Source organism: Balaenoptera ricei, chromosome X (assembly GCF_028023285.1).
Source record: "Balaenoptera ricei isolate mBalRic1 chromosome X, mBalRic1.hap2, whole genome shotgun sequence".
Lineage (NCBI taxonomy): Eukaryota > Metazoa > Chordata > Mammalia > Artiodactyla > Balaenopteridae > Balaenoptera > Balaenoptera ricei.
In genome coordinates, this window is record NC_082660.1 from 8,155,207 (window position 1) to 8,178,345 (window position 23,139).

At 41.1% G+C, this 23,139-nt stretch overlaps 1 protein-coding gene across 4 annotated transcripts in view; it reads right to left on the minus strand.

Moving 5' to 3' along the window:
- MID1 (midline 1) overlaps window positions 1-23,139 on the minus strand; it is a 603,969-nt gene that overhangs the window by 34,317 nt on the left and 546,513 nt on the right. For all 4 annotated transcript variants that reach the window (XM_059911918.1, XM_059911916.1, XM_059911915.1 and 1 more), the window contains exons 5-7: window positions 16,263-16,411; window positions 7,963-8,090; window positions 532-675 (exon numbers count right to left, since the gene is read on the minus strand). In XM_059911918.1, the coding sequence (XP_059767901.1) occupies window positions 532-675; window positions 7,963-8,090; window positions 16,263-16,411 (421 nt within the window). The remainder of the gene's footprint in view (window positions 1-531; window positions 676-7,962; window positions 8,091-16,262; window positions 16,412-23,139) is intronic.

Here is a 23,139-nt window from a genome sequence, read left to right on the forward strand (position 1 = left end):
TCTGAAATAACCCTCAGAAAAGAAAAGAAAAGAAAACTAAATGTATGATATAATGACTAAACCATATAACTCCCACCCAGAAAGTGCTGTTAACCCCATGATCTCCCCATGTTTTTCCAATGGTGCTACTCCCCTCCCATCCAAGAGGTAACCATCATCCTGACTTTTATTTATAGTTTTTACACCTATGTATACATCTCTAAACACAAGAGCTTTTTATCTTTAACTTATGTATGTACAAATAGACTCATAGTGCATTCATCCTTTGGTTTCCTGATTCCTTTAACAATATGTTTGTAAGATTCATCCATGTGGTTTGCTAGAGATCAATAATTTTCAACGCTATTTGGCCTGTTATTTTTCCTAGCACAGTACGAGTGAGTGCTACCATCTTTTTGGTTAGGAAAGACAAGCCAATAAATATTGTGTACTCTTTCCGTCCTTGTCTTCCCTTGATATTTAAATTCGGAAATGCAATTGATCTGAAAACAGTCACCAAACAGAGAAGTCAATAGGGTGTGCGATACTCACTCACAACATTGGCTTGTCCGGTGAATATGGTGTACTGGAGCTCGTAGGAAACCACACTGAACTCGTCATCGGAGGTCCAGTGAACGGTGATGGTGTCATAGGAAGCCGTGCAGAGCTCTTCTCTAATTGTGGGAGGGTTGGGAGCTGTGGGGAGCAAGATGGTCATCAGCAGAGAAGCAGACACCTCTGGGATACATTTCAAAGGAGATGTTTGACAGTCAAAGCAGGCCTTTTAAAATATATCCATCAGAACTACTAAACTAGAGATGGTGATCCCAATCCAAAGAACATTTGGTTGGCTGGTTATCACTGTGATTTTTCCCAGGTAGTGTGACTTCAGCCAGCCAGTATCTTATCTCTATTTATCATGAAAGCACGTTTAGAAGGGTAAGCAAACAAGACTCTCTTATTCATGAAAGAAAACATGTTAAACAAAAAGTAAACAAGATGAACTCTTGTCATTTCATCCCCATTGTGGGGATGGCAAACTTTTTCGGTAAAGAGCTAGATGGTAAATATTTTAGGCTTTGTGGGTCATCTGGTCTCTGTTGCAACTACTCAACTCTGCCTTTGTACCATGAAAGTGGCCAGAGACAAACTGTACTCAAATAGACCTGGCCAGGTTCCAGTAGAACTTTATTTACAAAAACAAGTGAGGACCAGATTTGGCATGTGAGCCAAAGTTAGTCAACCTCTGAGCTACAAGATGCCACGTATTTTTATATTCAGGCACCCAACTGAAAAAATACTGATGTTTGTTATCCCATAACATATCAGTCAGATAATTGTTTGAAAATTTTCTTTCATTACATGTTTTGATGCCTTATAAAAATGTATTAGTGTGATTCTGTTTTCTTCTCATTTTTTCAGTTGATAGGTGAGATTTCAAATTAAGAACATGATTGCCAATCGATCATATCTAAGAAGTACATTTTCCTTCCTCAAGGAAAACAGGATTCCTTGGCATTTGATTAACTTATCGTTGGGGAAGGCTGCTGTTTTATGCCTTGAACACATTCTGGAGCAGAGAAGTCTAAATCGTACCCAAATGATGATTTTAAGTTGACTTCTACTGGATTGATTTCAATAACTGGTTTTATGAGACGAGTTTGTGAGCAAGAAAAAGCCTAGGCAGTGAGTGCTTTGCACTGGCAATAATATTTTAGAGCAGGAGCTGGCAAGCTATGGCTATGGGCCAAATCTGGCCCACTGCCTGTTTTTGTAAATAAAGTTTTATTGGAACACAGCCAGGCTCATTCATTTATATACTGTCTCTGGCTGCCTTTGTGCAATAGCAGAATTGAGTAGTTGCAACCATATGTCCTGCAAAGACTAAAATATTTACCATCTGGCCCTTTACAGTCAGAGTTTGCCGAGCCCTGGTTTAAAGCGTCGATCCAGGCCTTTTCCCCCATTCTTCTGTACACCAGAACCTAACTTCAAAAGGAGAAATAGATCTGCATCCGACAGATGAGGAGCAATGTTTGCTTACACTATTAGAGAATTCTTTCCTGCTTGAAACTTTGATTAGGATGGCTGAGTCCTAAAGAAACCCGAAGAAGGAGGAAAGTTTATGAAAATGGTACAATTTAAAACTTTAATTGTTTTAGTACTCTGCACTTTGCCACTTGACGATACATGCAGGACAAATATCGTACGAAGCAAAGTAACTTTTATATCTGTGGCATAAAGTCAGTCAGCCCAGCTTAGTCTATTGATTATTGAATTCCACAAACATTATCGCGGCAGGCACTGCATTACGGTATGCATTAAGGGATACTACTCAGCCATAAAATGAAATAATGCCATGTGCCATGGACTTAAGAGATGATCATATTAAGTGAAGTAAGTCAGGCAGAGAAAGACATATACCATATGATATCACTTACATGTAGAATCTAAAGTATGACACAAATGAACTTATCTATGAAACAGAAAGAGACTCAAAGACATAGAGAACAGACTTGTGGTTGTCAAGGGGGAGGAGAGGTGGGGGAGGGATGGATTGGGAGTTTGGGATTAGCAGATGCAAACTATTATATATAGAATGGATAAACAGCAAGGTGCTACTGTATAGCACAGGGAACATATTCAATATCCTGTGATAAACCATAATGGAAAAGAATATGAAAAAGAATATATTGGGCTGGCCAAAAAGTTCGTTCGGGTTTTGCCGTAAGCTTGTGTATACTATATCTATATGTATAACTGAATCACTTTGCTGTACACCTGAAACTAACACAACATTGTAAATCACCTATACTTCAACGAAGTAAATTAAAAAAAAGAGATAACTTGAAAAAAGAAAGATGTGCATTACGATAGAAGGGCTCTACAGAGCCCTTAAGGCATTCTTTCTGGAATGTGACTTTATACATCTGTCTCCTGAAGTATCCACATGCAAGACTTAGTGTCGTCAAAAACAGAAATATAGATCAATGGAACAGGATAGAAAGCCCAGAGATAAACCCAAGCATATATGGTCACCGTATCTTTGATGAAGGAGGCAAGAATATATAATGGAGAAAAGACAGCCTCTTCAGTAAGTGGTGCTGGGAAAACTGGACAGCTACACGTAAAAGAATGAAGTTAGAACACTCCCTAACACCATACACAAAAATAAACTCAAACTGGATTAAAGACCTAAATGTAAGGCCAGACACTATCAAACTCTTAGAGGAAAACACAGGCAGAACACTCTATGACATACATCACAGCAAGATCCTTTTTGACCCACCTCCTAGAGAAATGGAAATTAAAAACAAAAATAAACAAATGGGACCTAATGAAATTTAAAAGCTTTTGCACAGCAAAGGAAACCATAAACAAGACGAAAAGACAACCCTCAGAATGGGAGAAAATATTTGCAAACGAAGCAAAGAATTAATCTCCAAAATATACAAGCAGCTCATGCAGCTCAATATCAAAAGAACCACCCAATCCAAAAATAGGCAGAAGACCTCAATAGACATTTCTCCAAAGAAGATATACAGCTTGCCAACAAACACATGAAAGAATGCTCAGCATTGCTAATCATTAGAGAAATGCAAATCAAAACTACAATGAGGTATCACCTCACACCAGTCAGAATGGCCATCATCAAAAAATCTACAAACAATCAATGCTGGAGAGGGTGTGGAGAAAAGGGAACCCTCTTGCTGCACTGTTGGTGGGAATGTAAATTGATACAGCCACTATGGAGAACGGTATGGAGGTTCCTTAAAGAACTAAAAATAGAATTACCATACGACCCAGCAATCCCACTACTGGGCATATACCCTGAGAAAACCATAATTCAAAAAGAGTCATGTACCACAGTGTTCATTGCAGCTCTATTTACAACAGCCAGGACATGGAAGCAACCTAAAGTGTCCATCGACAGATGAATGGATAAAGAAGATGTGGCACATATATACAATGGAATATTACTCAGCCATAAAAAGAAATGAAATTGAGTTATTTGTAGTGAGGTGGATGGACCTAGAGTCTGTCATTCAGAGTGAAGTAAGTCAGAAGGAGAAAAACAAATACCGTATGCTAACACATATATATGGAATCTAAAAAAAAAAAAGTTCTGAAGAACCTAGGGGCAGGACAGGAATAAAGATGCAGGCGTAGAGAATGGACTTGAGGACACAGGGAGGGGGAAGGGTAAGCTGGGGCAAAGTGAGAGAGTGGCGTTGACATATATACACTACCAGATGTCAAATAGGTAGCTAGTGGGAAGCAGCCGCATAGCACAGGGAGGTCAGCTCGGTGCCTCGTGACCACCTAGAGGGGTGGGATAGGGAGGGTGGGAGGCAGACGCTAGAGGGAGGGGATATGGGGATATGGGGACATATGTATACCTATAACTGATTCACTTTGTTATACAGCAGAAGCTAACACAACAGTGTAAAGCAATTATACTCCAATAAAGATGTTAAAAAAAAAAGAACAGATAGAAAGCTTGGAAATAGACCCATGATACATAGAACTTGACGTACAAAAAAGGCAGCACCACAAAGGTGGCAAAGCCATCTTCATGAGGCAAGAATAGATTGCTTAGAAATTATGTTGATAAAACTGGTTTACAATATGAAGAAAAATTCAGTTAAATCCCTACCTTACACTAAATACAAAGGTAAACTTCAGATAGCTCAAAGATATAAATGGAAAAGTAAAACAATGAGGCTAATGGAAGAAGCAGAATATCTTTGTGCCTTAGGATGGGGAAAGGTTTCTTAAACAAGATCCAAAAATACAAAACTTAAATCACTAAGATGTATACTTTAAATATCTTGCAATTTTATTTGTCAACTATACCTCAATAAAGCTGAAATTTTTTAAAAAATAAAAAAAATGGTAGAATTTATTAGTGGGAAAGAAAAAAGATTTAGTGCCATGTGCTGTGACTTGGATGAATAAGCGATACCGATCGAGAGATGCCTTCCATGGAGGAGGCCCAGCTGCATCGTAAAACATGCTTATTACTGTCTGTGTGGTCCCTGTTAGTGTGGGATCACCCTGCATGGATCAGTGGAGAAATATTTATTCTCCCATCATCTAAATAGTTCATTGAATTATTTCTCCATCAACCATCGTAGAAAGATTTGGTTCTTTCTGCACTGCAATATATGATTAAATATAAAGAACACTGTGTTTGAAATAGGCAGGTAGCTGGGAGACACACGGCAGGGGCTGTAATCAGGGAGGGAATGTCACCTCTCTGGGTTATTCACTTGACATACCATTTAGAGGCATGTCAGAGGCGAAAAAAAAAAAATCTTGTTTTCACAGCCAGGCAGACTAACCCTGTTTTGATTATAAACCCAATGGGTTTGTCCTGAAAAGTCAATATCCAATTTACAGTAAACGAGAACAGCAGCATGCTGCCAATTTCAGTATTCATGCAATTGGTATACCAGAACTGTTATTTTCTTGCCTCTGTCCATAAACAGGACACAAGAAATGGTGGGCTAATACTCCACAAACACTTCATTTCCTGCTTACGAATGTCTGATAAACTATTTGGACTTGGCAATATCAGCCAAGCATTGTATGTTATGGCCAGGATCGATGTTATGTCTAGAAACGGTCCAAATTTGTATTGGAGGGTGACAGCTAAGAAGGCATAATAGCAGGTACCCCATATGGTCTTTAGTTTGGCATAAACAGCCATCGGGATGATATATGGTGTACACTCTACAAGTCAGTGCAAACTACTCTCACAATTTCCCCTGTAGTCAGTACTCTGGCATTCACGTAGAGATTAGAATGGGCATACGTTATCGAAATGCTATTCAACAATTTTGGGGAAATGGGGAGGGCATTCTTGACAATAAGACACTGATTTTGTGCAGAATGGCCACGTGCCCGGCCAAACATTTTTCAGTCTTCTCTGCCCTTGGGCGTGACCTTATGACATGGATCTAGCCCACAAGACACAAGTGGAAGTCTGCTAGATGGATCTTCTGAGCAAGCTTTTGGTTTTCCTCATAAACAGACTTGGCTGACAGAGCTTTTGGTCATCATTTCCCATCTGTCCCTCTCTTTTTGTCTGTAACTTGGGCGTAACGCTTGGAGGTGGAATAGTTAGGCAGTCATGTGGCAAGACAGTGAAGATGGCAGAGCACAAAAAGAGGAAGAGCCTGGGGTCCGAAGTCATCACTGAGCCGCTGCCCAGCCCTGGACGGCAACAGAAGCCTCTGTCCTCCTGTTTCTCTGATAGGAACACTGTCTGATGGGTTTAGTCACTGCTAACTGGATTTTCTGTTGCTGTGACCACACTCATTCCCAAATGATATAAGAAAACAGGAGATTTTTAATAGGATGCCATCATAAAAAGCAGCTCAGCCTGAGAAAGGCTCACCTGCAGGGTCCAACACAGTAGCCACGAGCTCCGTGTGGCTCTTTACATTTCACTTTAATTAAAGTGAAACAAAAGTAAAAACTCACTAACCACATTTCAGATTTTCAACACAGCCCCACGTGGCTAGCAGGTACCCTACTGGACAGTGCAGTGTGTTTCTATCGTCCTAGAAAGTTCTGTGGCATAGTGTTAGTCGAGGTAAATCTCAGAGTGAAAAGCTACATTCATAAATAGTTGAAATCGAGTTTGGTTTCTTACTGGACGTGCTTTTTGAGTCAACTTCTTTCTTCCTTCATAGGCATGGTATGGTGTGAAAGAATTACCTAAGATAAGAAGATGTTTCTGGGGTGACTCGCCTCCCTTGCAAATGCACAAAGGCTAAAACCGGCACCTCGGGTCCAGGCAAAGAAAAAAAAAACTGATCTGGGTACAGTGCTCCTTGAACATAGAAATCCTTTGCTTTCTAGCCACAGACTGTAAAAATAAACATCACCCAATGCTCCGTCTCTCCTGCTTCCCCTTTCCCAACTGCTCTCCCACAAACACACATACACAATGAGAGTGGAGACACTGGTGCCGCGCTAAGTTAGGGATGTGGTCTCTTGAAGGTGGCACATCCTAAATTCAGTGCACAGCTGGCTTCACTGTATACGCGGAGCTTCTCTGAAGTCCCCGCGGCACCCGCGGCTTTGGATAACACAAATAAAGTCATCTAAACAGTCCACATTCTATGAGCGAATGTGGTCAGTTCTTGCCTTAGCAGTCGACGGCTAAGAAAAATTTGGAAGCATGGTTAGGAATAGGAGTAGCCAGAGGTTCCTTTTATTATGGCTGCTTTTGTTTTTTAAGCTTGACCTCACCCCCCACCACACACAAAAAATGCCTATCAGAAAGCACAGAACTGAAACATGGCACTAGGAATACAAGTGTGATTTTTGGGACATCTGCCATGGTGACCTTTGCCAAGATGAAATTCAGTCTTTTACTAGAAAGTATGGAGGTCTTTGGAGTCTGTACAGACCTGAGCTAAATCCTAATTCTGCCTCTCCCTAGCTATCTCACCTCCAGCGAGATGGATGACCTCTGTCGTCTGCAAAATGAGGATTATAATACTTCACCTCAATTCGATGTTGGGAAGATTAAACAAACACAAAGAGCCAGAGCAGGGTAGATACCCCATTAGAGTTAGCTGCTAAGTTTTTCTCTGCCAAGGCACTGTGAGAGTCATCTGCCTTGCTGACATGAAATGGAAAACAGCCACGCGGCCTCATGCACCTCTCTGATGGCCAACAGACGTATCATGTGTGGTACCCACACGCCGAGAGTGCGGGAAATGGTGGTAAGTATGCTTTCAATGACTGAGATTCTCTTTTTGCCTCTGTCCCCAGTTTAGTCTTGGACTGTATTATTTTGCTTGAAAAAAAAACAAAAACCAAAGGAATACCAAAAATGTTTTACAGGAATATTAGACTTCATTCCTAAATCAGAAGCCCACACCTCTGGTTTTAGGACACTGATCAAGTGTCAAAGTTTGTATCACTGAACATACCCAGTATTAAAGAAAACACAAAAGACAATACCTGTAAGGTAATCCAGACATTCTAGCAATTTCTTCTCTCGTGAAAAATCTAAGGCAAAGGTGTCAAATGTGTCGTTGAGGTTGATTTCAGGAATTAGCACCTGGGATGATGCCGTTGCCATGGAGACTCTATAATTGAAACAAAACAACTTTTTAGAAATGTCAAGCTGGCTTTTACCATCACTGCATCAGAGTGAAAAAATAAAACGAAAAGAAATATCATTTAAAAATCGTGCTGTTTTTTTTAAATTAATTAATTTATTTTTGGCTGTGTTGGGTCTTCATTGCTGCGTGCGGGTTTTCTCTAGTTGCGGCAAGCAGGGGCTACTCTTTGTTGCGGTGCACGGGCTTCTCATTGTGATGGCTTCTCTTGCTGCAGAGCACAGGCTCTAGGCGCACGGGCTTCGGTAGTTGTGGCACACGGGCTCAGTAGTTGTGGCTCACGGGCTCTAGAGCGCAGGCTCAGTAGTTGTGGCGCACAGGCTTAGTTGCTCCGCGGCATGTGGGATCTTCCCGGACCAGGGCTCGAACCCGTGTCCCCTGCCTTGGCAGACGGATTCTTAACCACTGCGCCACCAGGGGAGTCCAAAATAGTGCTGTTTTTGATGTAAGCTATTATATATAGGATGGATAAACAACAAGGTCCTACCGTATAGCAAAGGGAACTATATTCAATATCCTGTGATAAACCATAATGGAAAAGAATATTAAAAAAATAAGGTATATATAACTGAATCACTTTGCTGTACAGCAAAAATTAACACATTGTAATTCAACTATACTTCCATTAAAAAAAATAAAATTTAAAAAATGTCAAAAAATAAAACCAGTGCTCTTTTTACACGTGAGCCTTAAGAAAAATCTCGGAATGGCACAACAGGCAACACAATGCAAATGAGTATAAGCTACGAGAGAAGGCAGAGGAACTGGGAAAACAGTGGAATGGCTTCCTCCCTTCCTTTTTACTATCGGAAAAAAATTCCCCGTGGAGGCGAAAGAATATTCATATTTCACATTGCTGTATATTTAACTCTCTGGCCCCCGCACATCTAACCCCAGCGAGAAGCACATAGCTCCAGGCATTTCTTCACACATCTGTCTGGGAAACTGTTTGTTCCTTTCAGACTCGACCCTGCTCCACTTCAAAGAAGAGTCTCCCAAATTTCAAGCTGCATAAAAGGCAAAGTGAAGATTAAAAAAGAATGTTTCCAGATATTGGATTAGTTTAATCAATGACTAGCCTCTCCCTAAAAATAAACATTAAAAAAGGAGTTTTTGTCAGGCTCGTTTTCATTCTCCTTGTCTTCATGTTCTTGCACCATATTCCCAGCAGATGCCATGGAAAATATACATGAGCTTTCTCACAAATTCCCCTGATGGGTCCACCGTTTCTCCTCTTCATTAAGGTTGTTAGTTAGACTTCTCGTTTATAATCTATAAAGCAAGCTATTGGTATGTATTGGTCTCCTGCAATGGACTCTCACGTTGATTGGGAAAGTTATTATTAATAGCAGAACATTTTGACTAATTAACAATGCAAGTGATTCTTCTAAGAACAAGGTAATTATGGGATGATGTAAACCACTTCTGAGCACATCAAACTATGCTAGACTCATAATCTTGATTTTGGTATTTCAGGAAGTTCAATAAACACCACCAAGGACCTACTATGTGTAGGATACTGTGTAGGGTACTGGGAATTTTTGAGCAAAGAAACAACCTTTAAATGATTTAGCCATAACCTAGTTACTTATTTTCTAATGAGAAGGGCACTGATGCTCATTTATACAAGACCATACAGCTAGCTGGCAGCAGCCAGGAAGAGAATTCTAGGTCTGTACTCTTCCATTTAATCTAGAAACATTTCAACCTGGTTACACTAAAAGATAGATCTCCTCTTGCATCTCTCAATGGCTCTTAAAGTTTTGGATTTTATAAAGAAATATATCTTGGCTATAAAAATTACATCTGTGGGCACATCTATACAGTGGAATATTTTTCAGCCATAAAAAGGAATGAAATACTGATATATGCTATGACATGGATGAACCCTGAAAGTATTATGATAAGTGAAAGAAGCCAGACACAAAAGGCCATATACTGTATGAGGCACTTGTATGAAATGTCCAGAATAGGCAAATCCATAGAGACAGAAGGTAAATCAGTGGTTGCCAGGGGCTGGGGGAGGGGACAATGGAGAGTGATTACATAATGGGTGTGGGCTTTTCTCTTGGGGTGATGAAAATAATTCAGAACTTGATAGAGGCAGGAATTGTACAACACTGTGAATGTACTAAATGCCAATGAATTGGTCACTTTAAAATGGTTAATTTTATGTTATGCAAATTTCACCTCAATAAAAAAGTTACACCTATGAAATGCTCGAAATCCTTAGAGATAAAGTTTCTATAATTGTACTTCTGGTGCACATTCAGTGCTATATAGGGAGGGAAGTAGAGAAGATAATCAACAAAGTAATAATTGGAATGATACTGAGATCCATACATGAAAGTTTGAAGAGGAATAAACTCTGGAAAGAAAAGTTTCAAGTGTTTGAATGAGGGTAGAGAATCTAAATTCACCACCTGATCCTTTCACCAAGAAACAGTGAGGAGCAGAGTTGTGTGATTTTATTAGCTAATTATTGCACCCAAGAGAATCGGACTAATTATTATGACAAACAACTGCTAATTCAGACTGATGGATAAAGGGATGGTTGCTAGGCAATTTTCACAGACGGTCAAACTGGACTTAAAAAACGCTTTCCTTATGACCGATAATCACAAAAACTCCTTCAAACTCAGAGATCTTAGGATTAGTCACCAAATATTCAACAAATACTGACTAAGCCCTTCAAATATGTCATTTACTGACGAGCCCAAAATATTTGCATCAATGCAGAAAGGTTCAAAGAAATGCTACAGTGCCATTTGAACTCCTCGAATAAAAATTTCAAAGTGAAACCCCAGTTATTTCTGTTTCATGATGTCCAACAGGGAGAACTGCACCAAGCTATCATGAAACAAGCACCGAACTTTCTATTGTGTTTCTCTGCTGTTTCCGCGTGGCATAGATCTTGTGCTCACCAGGTTAGGAGATCTCGAATGCTCTGAACAGATAATCTCAAGCTGGTACTTCCCCTGTCCAGTGGCACAAGCTTCTGTTCAGGTTCATCCAAAATAGATTTCATTCCCAACTTTCTCCTGGTTCTATGGTCCACAAACAATTAACTAAACCATGCTTTAGTCAAGGGACACTGTTGACAATGCCTGACATCTTGATGGTGGGAACTTTGTAGAGTGGGAACAGAAAGGCTGAAAGTTCCTAAGCCTGGGAGGCAAAGACTGACAGCAAGACTCTTTGGAGACGATTGCAGCTTTTAACACCTACACATTTTTTCTGATAGAAGGAAAGACATTTATCTTTGGCTACAATTTCAAATTCTTAATTGGACTGACAGGCAAGCGGAGATCTGCCAAATTCAACATTTTAGGCTATGTTTTTCTTCCCCAAATCCTTGTTGCCCATCTCTTGGCCTTTCAGATAAATTGCCAAAATCCACCAGGGCCATCAGCACATGCCACTTTCTCAATTCTGTGCTTTTAGAGTCGTGTGTGTGTGTGTGTGTGTGTGTGTGTACGGGAATATGTGTGCACGTGCTTGTGGGTGTGTGTGTGTGTCAAGCTCTTAACACACTGGAGCAAATAAGGGCATTGTGTCCTACCTTGACACTTAATGGGGTGGGCTGCACGTTACTTCCCCTTTCTATTTTGACTTCGATGTCCCTAATCTCCATGACACTCAGTTGCTAGCAGCCACATGGGGCCAGTTTTCTGGAAGGAAGACATGTCTAGAGCTAGAGTGCTTCCAAGATTTCTGCCAAACAGTCAACACCAGGGGAAGATGCTCTACCCTTCCCGCTTATTATTCCCCCATGCCCGACCGCCTGACAATGGCACTTAAATGGGTCTCTCTCGGGCAGGTGGGCTACGACACACATCACCATGGTTAAAACCCGGTGAGTTCTCACAGTAACAAAATGTGGTTTACTTTAGTCAGCTCAGGAATTCCCAAATGCGTTTGACCCTGGAACCTTGTTGTTTTAACACCAATTAACACCCTGTAGAACACATTTCAAAAATCACTCATCAGATGCACTCCAGTTGATAACTGGAGTTCTCGGTTTTGTATTCTGGGGAAGTCTGTTGGATCCTTGAATTGCCTGTGGCAGTGAGGGACAGAGGAGTCATCCAGTGAAGTCTGAGTCCCTCCTAGGAACTCTGAAAAACAGTACTGTTCAGAGGGAATTTTCTTTTTATCATCCTCTTGATACAGATAATTTGCTGCTAAAAATGATTTCAATTTTAGATGTCTCATAAGTAGTAGACCAACTTTCTTATGCTTGGATTGAGTGAAGAGTTTTGCTTATTTAACATCATCTTAGAAAAGTGCACATTGAATCACACCAAGAACTATATATATTAGCGAGGCTTGAGCATATAGTACATTATACAATCCATTTGCATCCATTTAGTGAGTGCGAAGGAAGGAAATTAGCATTTGTTGGAAGTTCACCTTGAGACAGGAACTCAGCTAATATCTTTACTACATTATTTCATTTTATCCCTACAGCAACCATATTAGGTAGGAATAATCGGCCCTGTTTTATAGATTTGTTCACACATTCATTCAGATCAGGCAGTTTGCTATGTGCTGGGGCCATAATGGTGAAAACAAGGTGGCTAGGGGTCCTGCCCGCTGGGAGCACATGAGCAAAATGAGACTCACAAGTATTAGGGAGCAGCCCTAGTGCTACCCGTAATTACTCCTGAGCAATTAGCAGAGCCAAGCGCTTGATTCCAAAGCATATGCATCTCCTACAATGTAAAACTTGAGGCTCTCTCTCTACTTGGGGTTTTCTGATGTTTCTGAATTGAAAAACTTGTCGTGGTCTGATTCAGCTTGTGGGCGAACATATCCACTTCAAGTGGTTTAACGATGCAGAAAAATCACATCCAACTCTCACTTTAGGAAGGCCTGCGGGATTAAAAGCTTGTTCTGGGCATTCCACCCTTGAATAGAAGAATAAAGATGGTTTAGAAATACACAGGCGCCAAAGCCCAAGGCAGACACAACAGGAAACACAACTATGAAGTCACGTTCTAGAGAAGAATGTTAAGTAATATGAAAACATAAATCTAACAAACATTATGGACTATCTATCTACAACACTTAAGGCCTGTTTATAGGAGTCGCCAGCAATGTTATCACAACTCCCAACTACTGATAGAGGTAGCTAGTATGAGTCCAGTTTTCTAAGTCAAAAATAGCTCTTGGGGACTTCCCTGGTGGTCCAGTGGTTAAGAATCCATCTTGCAATGCAGGGGACGCTGGTTCAATCCCTAGTCGGGGAACTAAGATCCCACATGCCGCGGGGCAACTAAGCCTGCATGCCACAACTACAGAGCCCGCACTCTGGAGCCCACGCGCCACAACTAGAGAGAAGCCTGCGCGCTGCAATGAAGAGCCCACGCGTCACAACGAAAGATCCTGCGTGGGACTTCCCTGGTGGCATGGTGGTTAAGAATGCGCCTGCCAATGCAGGGGACAGGGGTTCAAGCCCTGGTCAGGGAAGATCGCACATGCTGCGGAGCAACTAAGCCCGTGTGCCACAACTACTGAGCCTGCGTGCCACAACTACTGAAGCCCGCATGCCTAGAGCCCATGCTCCACAACAAGAGAAGCCACCGCAATGAGAAGCCCGCGCACCGCAACGAAGAGTAGCCCCCGCTCGCAGCAACAAAAGACCCAACGCAGCCAAAGATAAATAATATATAAATAAATTTATATAAAAAAAAAAAGATCCCGCGTGCTGCAACTAAGACCCAACGCAGCCAAAAAATAAAAAAAAATGTTTTTTTTTAAAAAAAATAGCTCTTGGAGAAACCCAAAGAACCACAGTCAAAAAGTGAGAGTTCTAGGATTTGAACCCAGGATTCCAAATTCCAAGTCCAAGCCCAGTGCCTTTTTACTATATTCTAATTGCTAGAAAGGGAAAAGGGCTCAGGAATTGACCAAGAGGATTGACAAATAGAGACAGAAAGAGATAGGATGCAGAAACACAGGGACAAGGGCTCCTAGCAAAATTTTACAGGCACTACGTATTCAAACTTGATGGAAGTTTAGACTTCTCATAAGCAGTGGGCCAACTTACTTATGCCTGGATTTAGTGAAGAGTTTTGCTAATTTAACATCATTTTAGAAAAGTGTACATACAATCACATGAAGAACTGTATATTAGTGAGGCTTGAGAATACAGTATATGATACAACTCATTTGTAGAAAGAGCAATCAGTCATGTTTCTGTTCTTGATGAGATGGGCTTGTGAGAGGTAGAGCTGAATGGATCCAGGTATGACCTGCTGCGTCTGAGGGAGATCACATGTGGGCATCCATGCGCTTGTGTTAGACTTCAAATGCAGGTCTTAGCTTCCAGTTAAGTTCTCTCTTGACTGTTATGGGGCCACATTCTCCCCCCGTCTAGGTGAGAATTTATTCGTGTTAGACTGGATCGGATTTTTAGGGATTGCTGAGACATGCAGCTCACACTAGCCATTTCATCTGGACATCTCACAATTTATAGCTGGAGAAAAGTACTACTGGATCCCAGTTGGAAACCATGACGTAAGTGTAAACGCTGTCTAGTAGAGTGTCCTGGGTACACTGGAGTATTAGCGCTGTTTGCAGTTTTTAACTTTAGCATGAATATTTCAGGCAACTGGAGGCAGTTGAGAGCAGCGAAGACAATTAAATACTTGGAACCTACGAGTCATGAGGAAAGAAGCTGGCCGCTCTTGGAGAAGGGAGGAGATCATTTTAAGGATATAAAAGGTATGATAACCAGCTGTTATCCACGTGCTTTGGAAGAGATAAGTATCTAACCAGTCTCAGAGGAAATTCTCTCAAATAGAAGAAGTAACACAAAGAAGCCGGTTGGATTCTCGACCAGAGTTGTAAAGATACTCTACCCTCCTCCCATTGAAGGAACACTGAAAACGGAAATACCACTGCCTACCTCTATGCGGTATTTTGAGAATTAGCAAGTGTGCAACACAAGCAAGCCCTCCATAAGCATTAGTTTTCTTTCTCCTTCCTCGAAGAAATTCAAGTCAGAAGATGGTATTTTTTGCTCTAGGCCAAAGGTTGGCAAAGTACCACCCGAGGGCCAAATCTGGCCTGCCGCCTGTTTTTTGTCAATGGTCTTATTGGAACACACCCTCACCCATTCATTTCCATCTAGGCTAGGCTGCTGGAGACCTACCCAGAGTTGAGTAGTTGTGATGGGGACCTGATAACCTGCAAAGCTGAAAATATTTACTCTCTGGTCCTTTACAGGCAAAGTTTGCAGACTCCTGCTCTAGGATAATAGACCAGCATGAAGGAGCTGTCCGGCGGTCTTCTAGGGATAGTCTTCTATTATGGCTTTGGAAAAGGATCAGCTGACTCTGAAACTTTGAACGAATGAAGAGTCAAGGCCACTGGCATTGGTTGGAGATGTCATTTAGGTGGCGTTAGGTGCTTTTCCTGGGCTCCACAAGAATTGCTATAGGTGTTTGCATCCGTGAAGGTGAGTAATTTTATGCCCATCAAGTACGAGTACTGAAGGCACACTGACCCCTGTCGGTTTCACTGCTGACCTGCCCACTCAAATCATGTCATTTTTATGTCCCCCTACCATAGAATAAAGAATATTTTAAAAGAAGGAGGTATGAAGCTGACAGTTTTGTCCTTTCTTTCTCTCCCACATGAGTCGGCCTTGACCTTTCAGGAGAGGCAAAGCTTCTCAACCAAATAAAAACAGGCCTAACAGAGAATAACACCTGGGCGATTTTTAAAACTAGATAAGCCCTGAGATGGAAGAAAAGACTCCCTTTTATGTTTTGGTCTTCATTTTGATGCTTTGTTATCAAGCATACGATAAGATCAGGTCTGAGAGTCACAGTAAATGCTGTTTTGTGCCATCATAAGCTTTCTTCCCCCACTAAAAGCAGGCTGATTTTATTCTTTCTGACTGGCGGACTCTTGTTTCAAAGGCCTTGAACTCTGGGTTGATACTGAAAAGGCTTTGACATGTCAAAGGGAAGCATCTTTAGCTGGAACAAAGCACCTCAAAGCCTCTATTCTCTGTGGTACTCAGCCTTGAAAATGCAAACAAAGGCAAGGCAGGCCAAGGCCAACCAATCACACCCCGGACACGGGAGCCCAGGCGCCAGAGAATTTCCCAGCAGCCCCCGCACTCACCTCTCAGTGATATTCTTCGCGGTCTGGAGGAAACGCGCGTGATCGTTCTCCTTCAGAGAGTGTTCCGCTTGGGAGATGAGTGATGCCGACCGCTCAATGCACTGTTTGCACTTTGCAATCTGCTGAGCCAGTTTGCGAAGCCTCATCACCTTGAACAAAAGAGGCACGGAGATGGTTACACGGGTGGGCTCGCTTAGTGAAAATGTGTCGGGCTGGACCCCTCCCGGTGTGTGCGTTTTATTGTGTGCGAGCCATCCTTCAGTAAACGTTCAAAAAGGAGGCAGAGAAAGACGGAAATCCCAGCTATGGCGCTCTTGTCTTAGCTATTCTTTATCTCCTTGGAGAAGTGTTGCTAATTTGTTTTAAGAGGAAACCCTGAATTGCGAATTGCTTCCCTGTTGATGGGGGAAAAAGGTGTTGCCCAGTGTGCGTTACAGAGGGTCACCAGACCCCTTCCCTCACACAATTACCGTAAGATCGTAGGGAACCCTGAAACTTTCTCTAGTTCAATTTTTCAGCTGGCCATTGAGAAAATAAAACACCTCCATAGGTACAAATGTGTGCCTTAAGTCAAAACCATTTTCTAAGAAGTTCTTTGCCATCCATGTAATAAAATCGCGATGTAAAAACATTAGGTATCACTATTTCCCACACTATCTCAAACTCATGTGTTAAATTAACAGAAAGGGAGCATTTTTTTCCATTGATTAATATTTTTCCTGTTGAACAGATGAGAGAAAGCCAAAAAAAGCACAGCTGGGCCATTTCCCCTCACCGGGAACGTCATTTCCAGGCACTTTGTGCTTACTTGATAACTAAAACTATTTTGATAAGCATTTCCCAGTCGGGATAAAAACGCACGTTTGGTTCCAACCTCCATTCCAACTCCTGATTCCGTCTTGCTTGCAAACGACCCTCAGACGTAATTGACCATAACCTCTGGGGCAGGCCAAGATAAGTCCACGGTAACCCACTTGACCATTCGCTCTGGTGTTTGAAATGTGCTCAGAGATGAAGCCCTCTGGCCAGACGCCAAGTTCAAATGAGACGGCTAATTGGAATTGCCGTGCGCCTGGTGCCCCGGTGCACACAGCCTGGGACAGGTCTTGGCCGGCTTTATGATCATTCCGGAACGGAAAACAGCCCTGGGTGAAAGGGTAGGGAGGAGGCCAGTTCATCTGTTTTACAGACAAGGCTGGCTCAGGCTCCCTCCAGAATTCCTGCTAACTCCAAGAAATTCCTCCTTTCTCCAAGTCATCATTATCGTCCCTGCGCAAGTCTAATCGAAGAAAAGGAAGGAAGGAGATGTCAGGACTTGAGGCCTCTGAGGGCTGTCCAATTTCAGCTCTGTCCTACTACAGCAAACAAAGGAAATGAACGCTGAATCGTGAGGCATCAGCCACAAGACTGCAGGCAAGGGTGAGAAAGATTCTTGAAAGTAAAGGCTTAGAGAAATGAAGTGTCAAAACTCTGGGGCAAAGAGTATGTTATCTTAAGCCCGGTAAAAGATTTACCTCATTGCATATAATTATAGTGACCATCACCGCAGATTAACTGTGTTCATTAGTTGAATAAAATAACACTTATTTTACACCAAATAGAATTCAGCTGCTAACATCATTATATCCAGAGGTAAAGCTAAGAAAGGTACAGAGTCCAAATCAAGGTATTAGAATGCATCCATAAGAAATTGTCAGAGGAAGAAATATTTAATCACATAACATAAAGAATGCTTTCAATTACATAGCAGAATTGAAGATATTTAATACAGTTCTAACAGCAACAACAAAATAAGGACCAAATATTCCTTTTGAATAACTTCATGTCCTTTCGGTATACCTAATAATAGTGACCACACAGACGACAAATGGAAAAATGCTTGAACTCCATTTTCTTCTTTTTTAAAAAATTTCTATCATGATACTGGAAATTAAAAGCGACATAAGAGGAAAAGGAAGAAGCAAGAAAAAAAAAAAAAAGCCCTAAATCATGCATAAGTTGAAGCAAGCCAAAATGAGAGCCTCCTTTGAAAATATAGGAATTTTTTACAGAAAACTGTTGGCGTAATTTTAATTTTAGTTCAGTGTACAATTCCATCTGATATACCAGATTGGAGCTTTTCAAACCTGGTGTGCACAAGAATCAGCTGGGGACCTTTGTTAAAGAAAAACTGTAGATGTTTGGGCCGGCCCTCACATATCCTAGGTGAGGAGTTGTAATTGGCAGGGTGGCAGGAATCTGCATTTTAACAAGCAATGAATGTTTTTTGATCTGCAGGTGATGAATCGTCCGTATGGACAGGATTAGCATTGAAAAAACTAAATGAAAGAGGAGAGGAGAAAAGAAGGTAGCAGAAAGCATTCCTGGTAGAAAGGGCAAGATAAGTTTTGTAAAACTTATTTCTCTGTGTGTGTGTGTGTGTTGTGTGTGTGTGTGTGTGTGTGTGTGTGTGTTTGTGTGTGTGTGTGTCAGTGCTGGGTTTGATGTTACATGTATTTTTTACTGTGGGTTTCAGTAAAAAGAAAAAAGAAAAGAAAAACTTTTCTAAGTTAGTTCACAAACTATGGTCTGTGGGCCATATCCAGCACACTACCTGTTTGTGCAAATAAAGTTTTAATGGCACACTGGCACGTGCATCTGTTTCTGAATCATCTGTGGCTGCTTTCACACTACACTGTCGGGCAGCAGCGACCTGTTACGATAGAGACCGAAGGGCAAAACCTAAAATATTCATTATCTGGCCCTTTACAGAAAAAGTTTGCTGACTTAAACGATTCTGGTCAGATGGCCCTGCATTTGAACACACTCTGTGAAACACTGTCCTATGTGGTACCACACTTCAGAATCAGACACTGAGTGTTTAGCAATATACGGATTTCTTCATTAGAAAACACTTTTTTAATATATTACTTAAAAGTTTTTCCACGTTGGCACTGTTCTTTTTTTCCTTTGGGAAGTGCGACGGCACGTTATAATTTGTGGAATTCACTCCACACTCATCATGGAAATACTCTGCCTCCTTTTGGGGACATAGGCCTATTTAAATCAATCTATTTGCTGTTTATTTTACCTTACAAATGCTTTTTAAAAGTGGCCCTTTATTTTTCTTTAAATGTATTTTAAATGCTTTTATATATACGTAGGGTTCCCATGCCAAAGTTGTTAGGTCCAAACCATTGGTCCTCAATTAAAACAAGTATCTGAATCAACAAGGACTGTCCTCAGTGTTTCTATCAGGCTATACAAAAGCCCTGACATGTAGTCCAGGGTAATTATCTTACATTTTGGAGATTCAGAGTACATAAAAGCAGTGACGAGAAGGGACCCTTTTTCTCTTTAGCTGCAGCCTTCTACCATAGGTATGTGTCTGAACAAAGACACATAATTGGCTTAATCTGGAGTGTGCTGTCAGCTTTTCCTGTGTTGGCGTGAAATTTATCCCCTATTACTGAAGAAATAAGCCAGTTCTTTCCCGGGGAGTCTCAGAGCTTCAGACTCTTCAATCAGTCTAAGTATAAAGGCTGTTGAGCTATTTATTTCAAAGAAGGTGCAACGGTCTGAGAGCAGGAATTACCAGCATGTGCTCATGTGTAATATCGCCTGATAGGCAACCTCCCCAGTTGGAGGATTTGCGGTGCGTTTGTTTCCTCCAGATCGAATGGCATTGCGATTGGCGCCAGAGACAGATGAGGGCAAAGTCACTAGCCCTTCTCTGGATTGAGTGTCTTCAGACTTCCCAACCACCAGCCTGGGCACCCAGACTGGGCACCAAGTCCATACTTGCCCTCCCTGCCCAGCCTCTCTGATTTCCAGGGTGTCGGCACCCATGTTCTTTTCTTTAAAACGTATCTCTGACACCCAATGCCCTGGCCAGGGACTTAGTCACTGTGAATTCCCAGGTCTGGGATGAATCAGTCCTCGGTCGTGTACCAAAGTAGTTTCTCAATGGAAAGCTGAACGGGGCCTTCGTCTCTTCATCTTTCCCGAGTAACACTGCCTTCTGAGATTATATCCCTGAGCAAACGTGCACTTTAAAAAAGTGACACATCTCAAACATACGGACCGTTTTTAAAGTTATATGATCAACTTTCCCATACACAGTACCGGCTTTAGCAAATCTCAGTGTTTTCATCATACTAGCGTCTGATTTTTCAAAAGGAAGTAAAATATTATCGATGGCATTGAAGCCTTTGTGCGTCCCTCCCTAATTTAATTCACGTCCCTCTCCAGAGGAGAACACCCTCTTGATGACTCCCAAGCATGTTGATGTATATATGCCTAAACATTATATGGGATTTTTTTGTAGTTCATCAAACTTTATATAATATTTCTCATTCCCTAAGAATCATCATAAAACTTGCTTCTATTTTTGTGATTTGTCCATATGAATACGTATCACCCTAGTTCATTACTTTTAATTTCTGAAGACTGTTCCATTGTATAAATGTACAATTTACTTGTCTTACTAACAGCTTTACTGAGATATAATTAATATGTAAGAAACTGCACATATTTCAAGTACAAATCTGATTAGTTTTCAAATATGTGTAAACCCATTAAACAGTCCTCACATTCAAGATAATGAACATATATATCACCCCCCCCCCATTCTCCTCCTGTCCCTTTGTAATTCATCCCGCCCACCCCTCTGTCAGTCATCGCTAAGCGTCCACTGATTTGTTTTCTGTCACTGTAGATGATTAGAAAGTGTTATTTCTAGAATTTTGTATGAATATACTCATGCAGTATATACTATTTTCTGTCTGGCTTCTTTCACTCACAATAATTATATTGAGATTCATGTTGTTGCATGTGTGAAGAGTTCACTCCTTGCTGGATAGTACTGCATTGTATGGAAATGCCACAAACCGCTCATCTATTCATCTGTTGATAGACTTCGGGTCATTTCCAGTCAGGAAATTACCCTTAATATTACCCTTAATATTAACGTGAAAATTCACATACAAGTTTTATATAAACATCCGCTTTCATTTTTCTTGGTAAACACCTAGAATGGCTGGATCGAATGGTAAGTGTATGTTTAACTACTTAAGAACCTGCCAAACAGTTTTCTAAAATATACCGTCTCCATTCTTAGAAACAGTGTGTGAGCTATAGTTCCTCCACATTCTCACCAACACTTGGCATGGTCCATCTTTTTAATTTAACTATCCTAGTAGGTAAGTAGTGGTATCTCATTGAGGTTTTAATTTGCATTTCCTTAATTATTAATGACTTTGAACATCTTTTCATGTGCTTACTTGCCAGCCTTATACCTTCTTTGGTAAAGTATCTATTCAAATCTTTTATCCATTTTGGTGAAGGGGTCATCTATTTCCTTATTAATGAGTTTTGAGAACTTGTTATATATTCTGGATACGATTACTTTATTAAATAAATAATTTATAAGTATTTTCCCCTAATATGTGGCTTGTCTTTACATTCTCTTAAGAGTGCCTTTTGAGGAGAAGTTTTTACTTTTGGTGAAATACAATATATAATTATCTCTATAGTTTGTAAATATTTCTTTTATGTTTCTGCCAGTGTATATAATCTTTGGCCAACCAAAGCTCGCCAAGATTTCCTCCCACGTTTTCTTTCTTCTAGAATTTTCAGAGTTTTTACCTTTTACATTGAGGTATATGATCCATTGACATTTAATTTTTGTATGTGGTGTGAAGTATGGATCAAGTTTCCTATCCTTATGTGTAGACAGCCTCCCCTATGTGGAGGCTAAAACTCAGCTTCCAAAATTCCCTTCCCACTGAGTTTTCTTTGCCATTTCAGTGCATACGTTTTTCCCTCCGAAACTTCTAATTTGTTATTTTTATATCTATTTTTTTTTCTTATTTCACATCCTTCTTTTGTGATTTCACAATTTTTTGCTCTTTGAAGATAGAAGTCATTCCTTCATGTATCTCTTTGAACATCTTCTTAACATTTTCACATAAAATTAATTTCAACTGAGTTGAGAAAATGTCTTTGATTTTGTTGGCTGTATTTTTAGAAATTCAAGATCTCTTTATTTGCTTTGGAATTGTGGTTTGAGTTTCTGTTTTCAAGGGCTGAAGTCATTCATAATGTTTTTCTCCCTCCCCCACCTTGCTTAGCCTATCCTGTCTGTTTTACAGTCTCCTTCACCTCATCCTTGGGGGTCCTCATTCCAGAATCTTGTATTATCTCTGCATTTCTGAGGCTCCCATTTTGTGGAGGTATCAGAAAACAGTGCAGAGCCAGGCTCCAACCCAGCTGACTTGCTCTAGACTCCCAGGCCTGAAGTTTGCTAACAGCTATGACCCTAGGTGAAGGCTGGCAATAATCTGTTTTCGGTCCCTTTGAATGAACTGAGAAGCCTTACACAGCCCATGGCATTAACCAATGAGCCTGATTTCACTTTCCCATACCATCTGGAGCATTTCTAGCCCTTTTACCCCAACATTTCCAAAACTATTTAGCCATAGGAGTTGAAGGTGTAGCTGCTTTAGTCTCTTCCAGACCAAGTCCCAGGAGCCTGTGTCTTAAAAAGCCACCATCATGGCTTTGTAGTTTTCCTCTATTTCTGGCCCATGGAGATGTTCATGTGGTTTTGGGCCCAGCTATGTGTCTCTTTGCTCTTCTATTTTACTGTGTTCTCCATCACGGACATGTGTCCAGGGTAGAGTGGGTGCACCAGAGCATGAAGCCCACGCATCACCATGGCTGGAACTGGGGACACACACCCCTTCGCTACCTTGCTCTAGCTCATGAGAGGAACCCTCGTGCTGGGAAGTTACGTAAGGGGAAGGAAGACCTGCTGGCCAGGAAGTTGTGGCGGAGAGTCACTGCAGGCTGAATAAGGGCCCCCAAAGATGCCCACATCCTAATCCCAGGAGTTTTA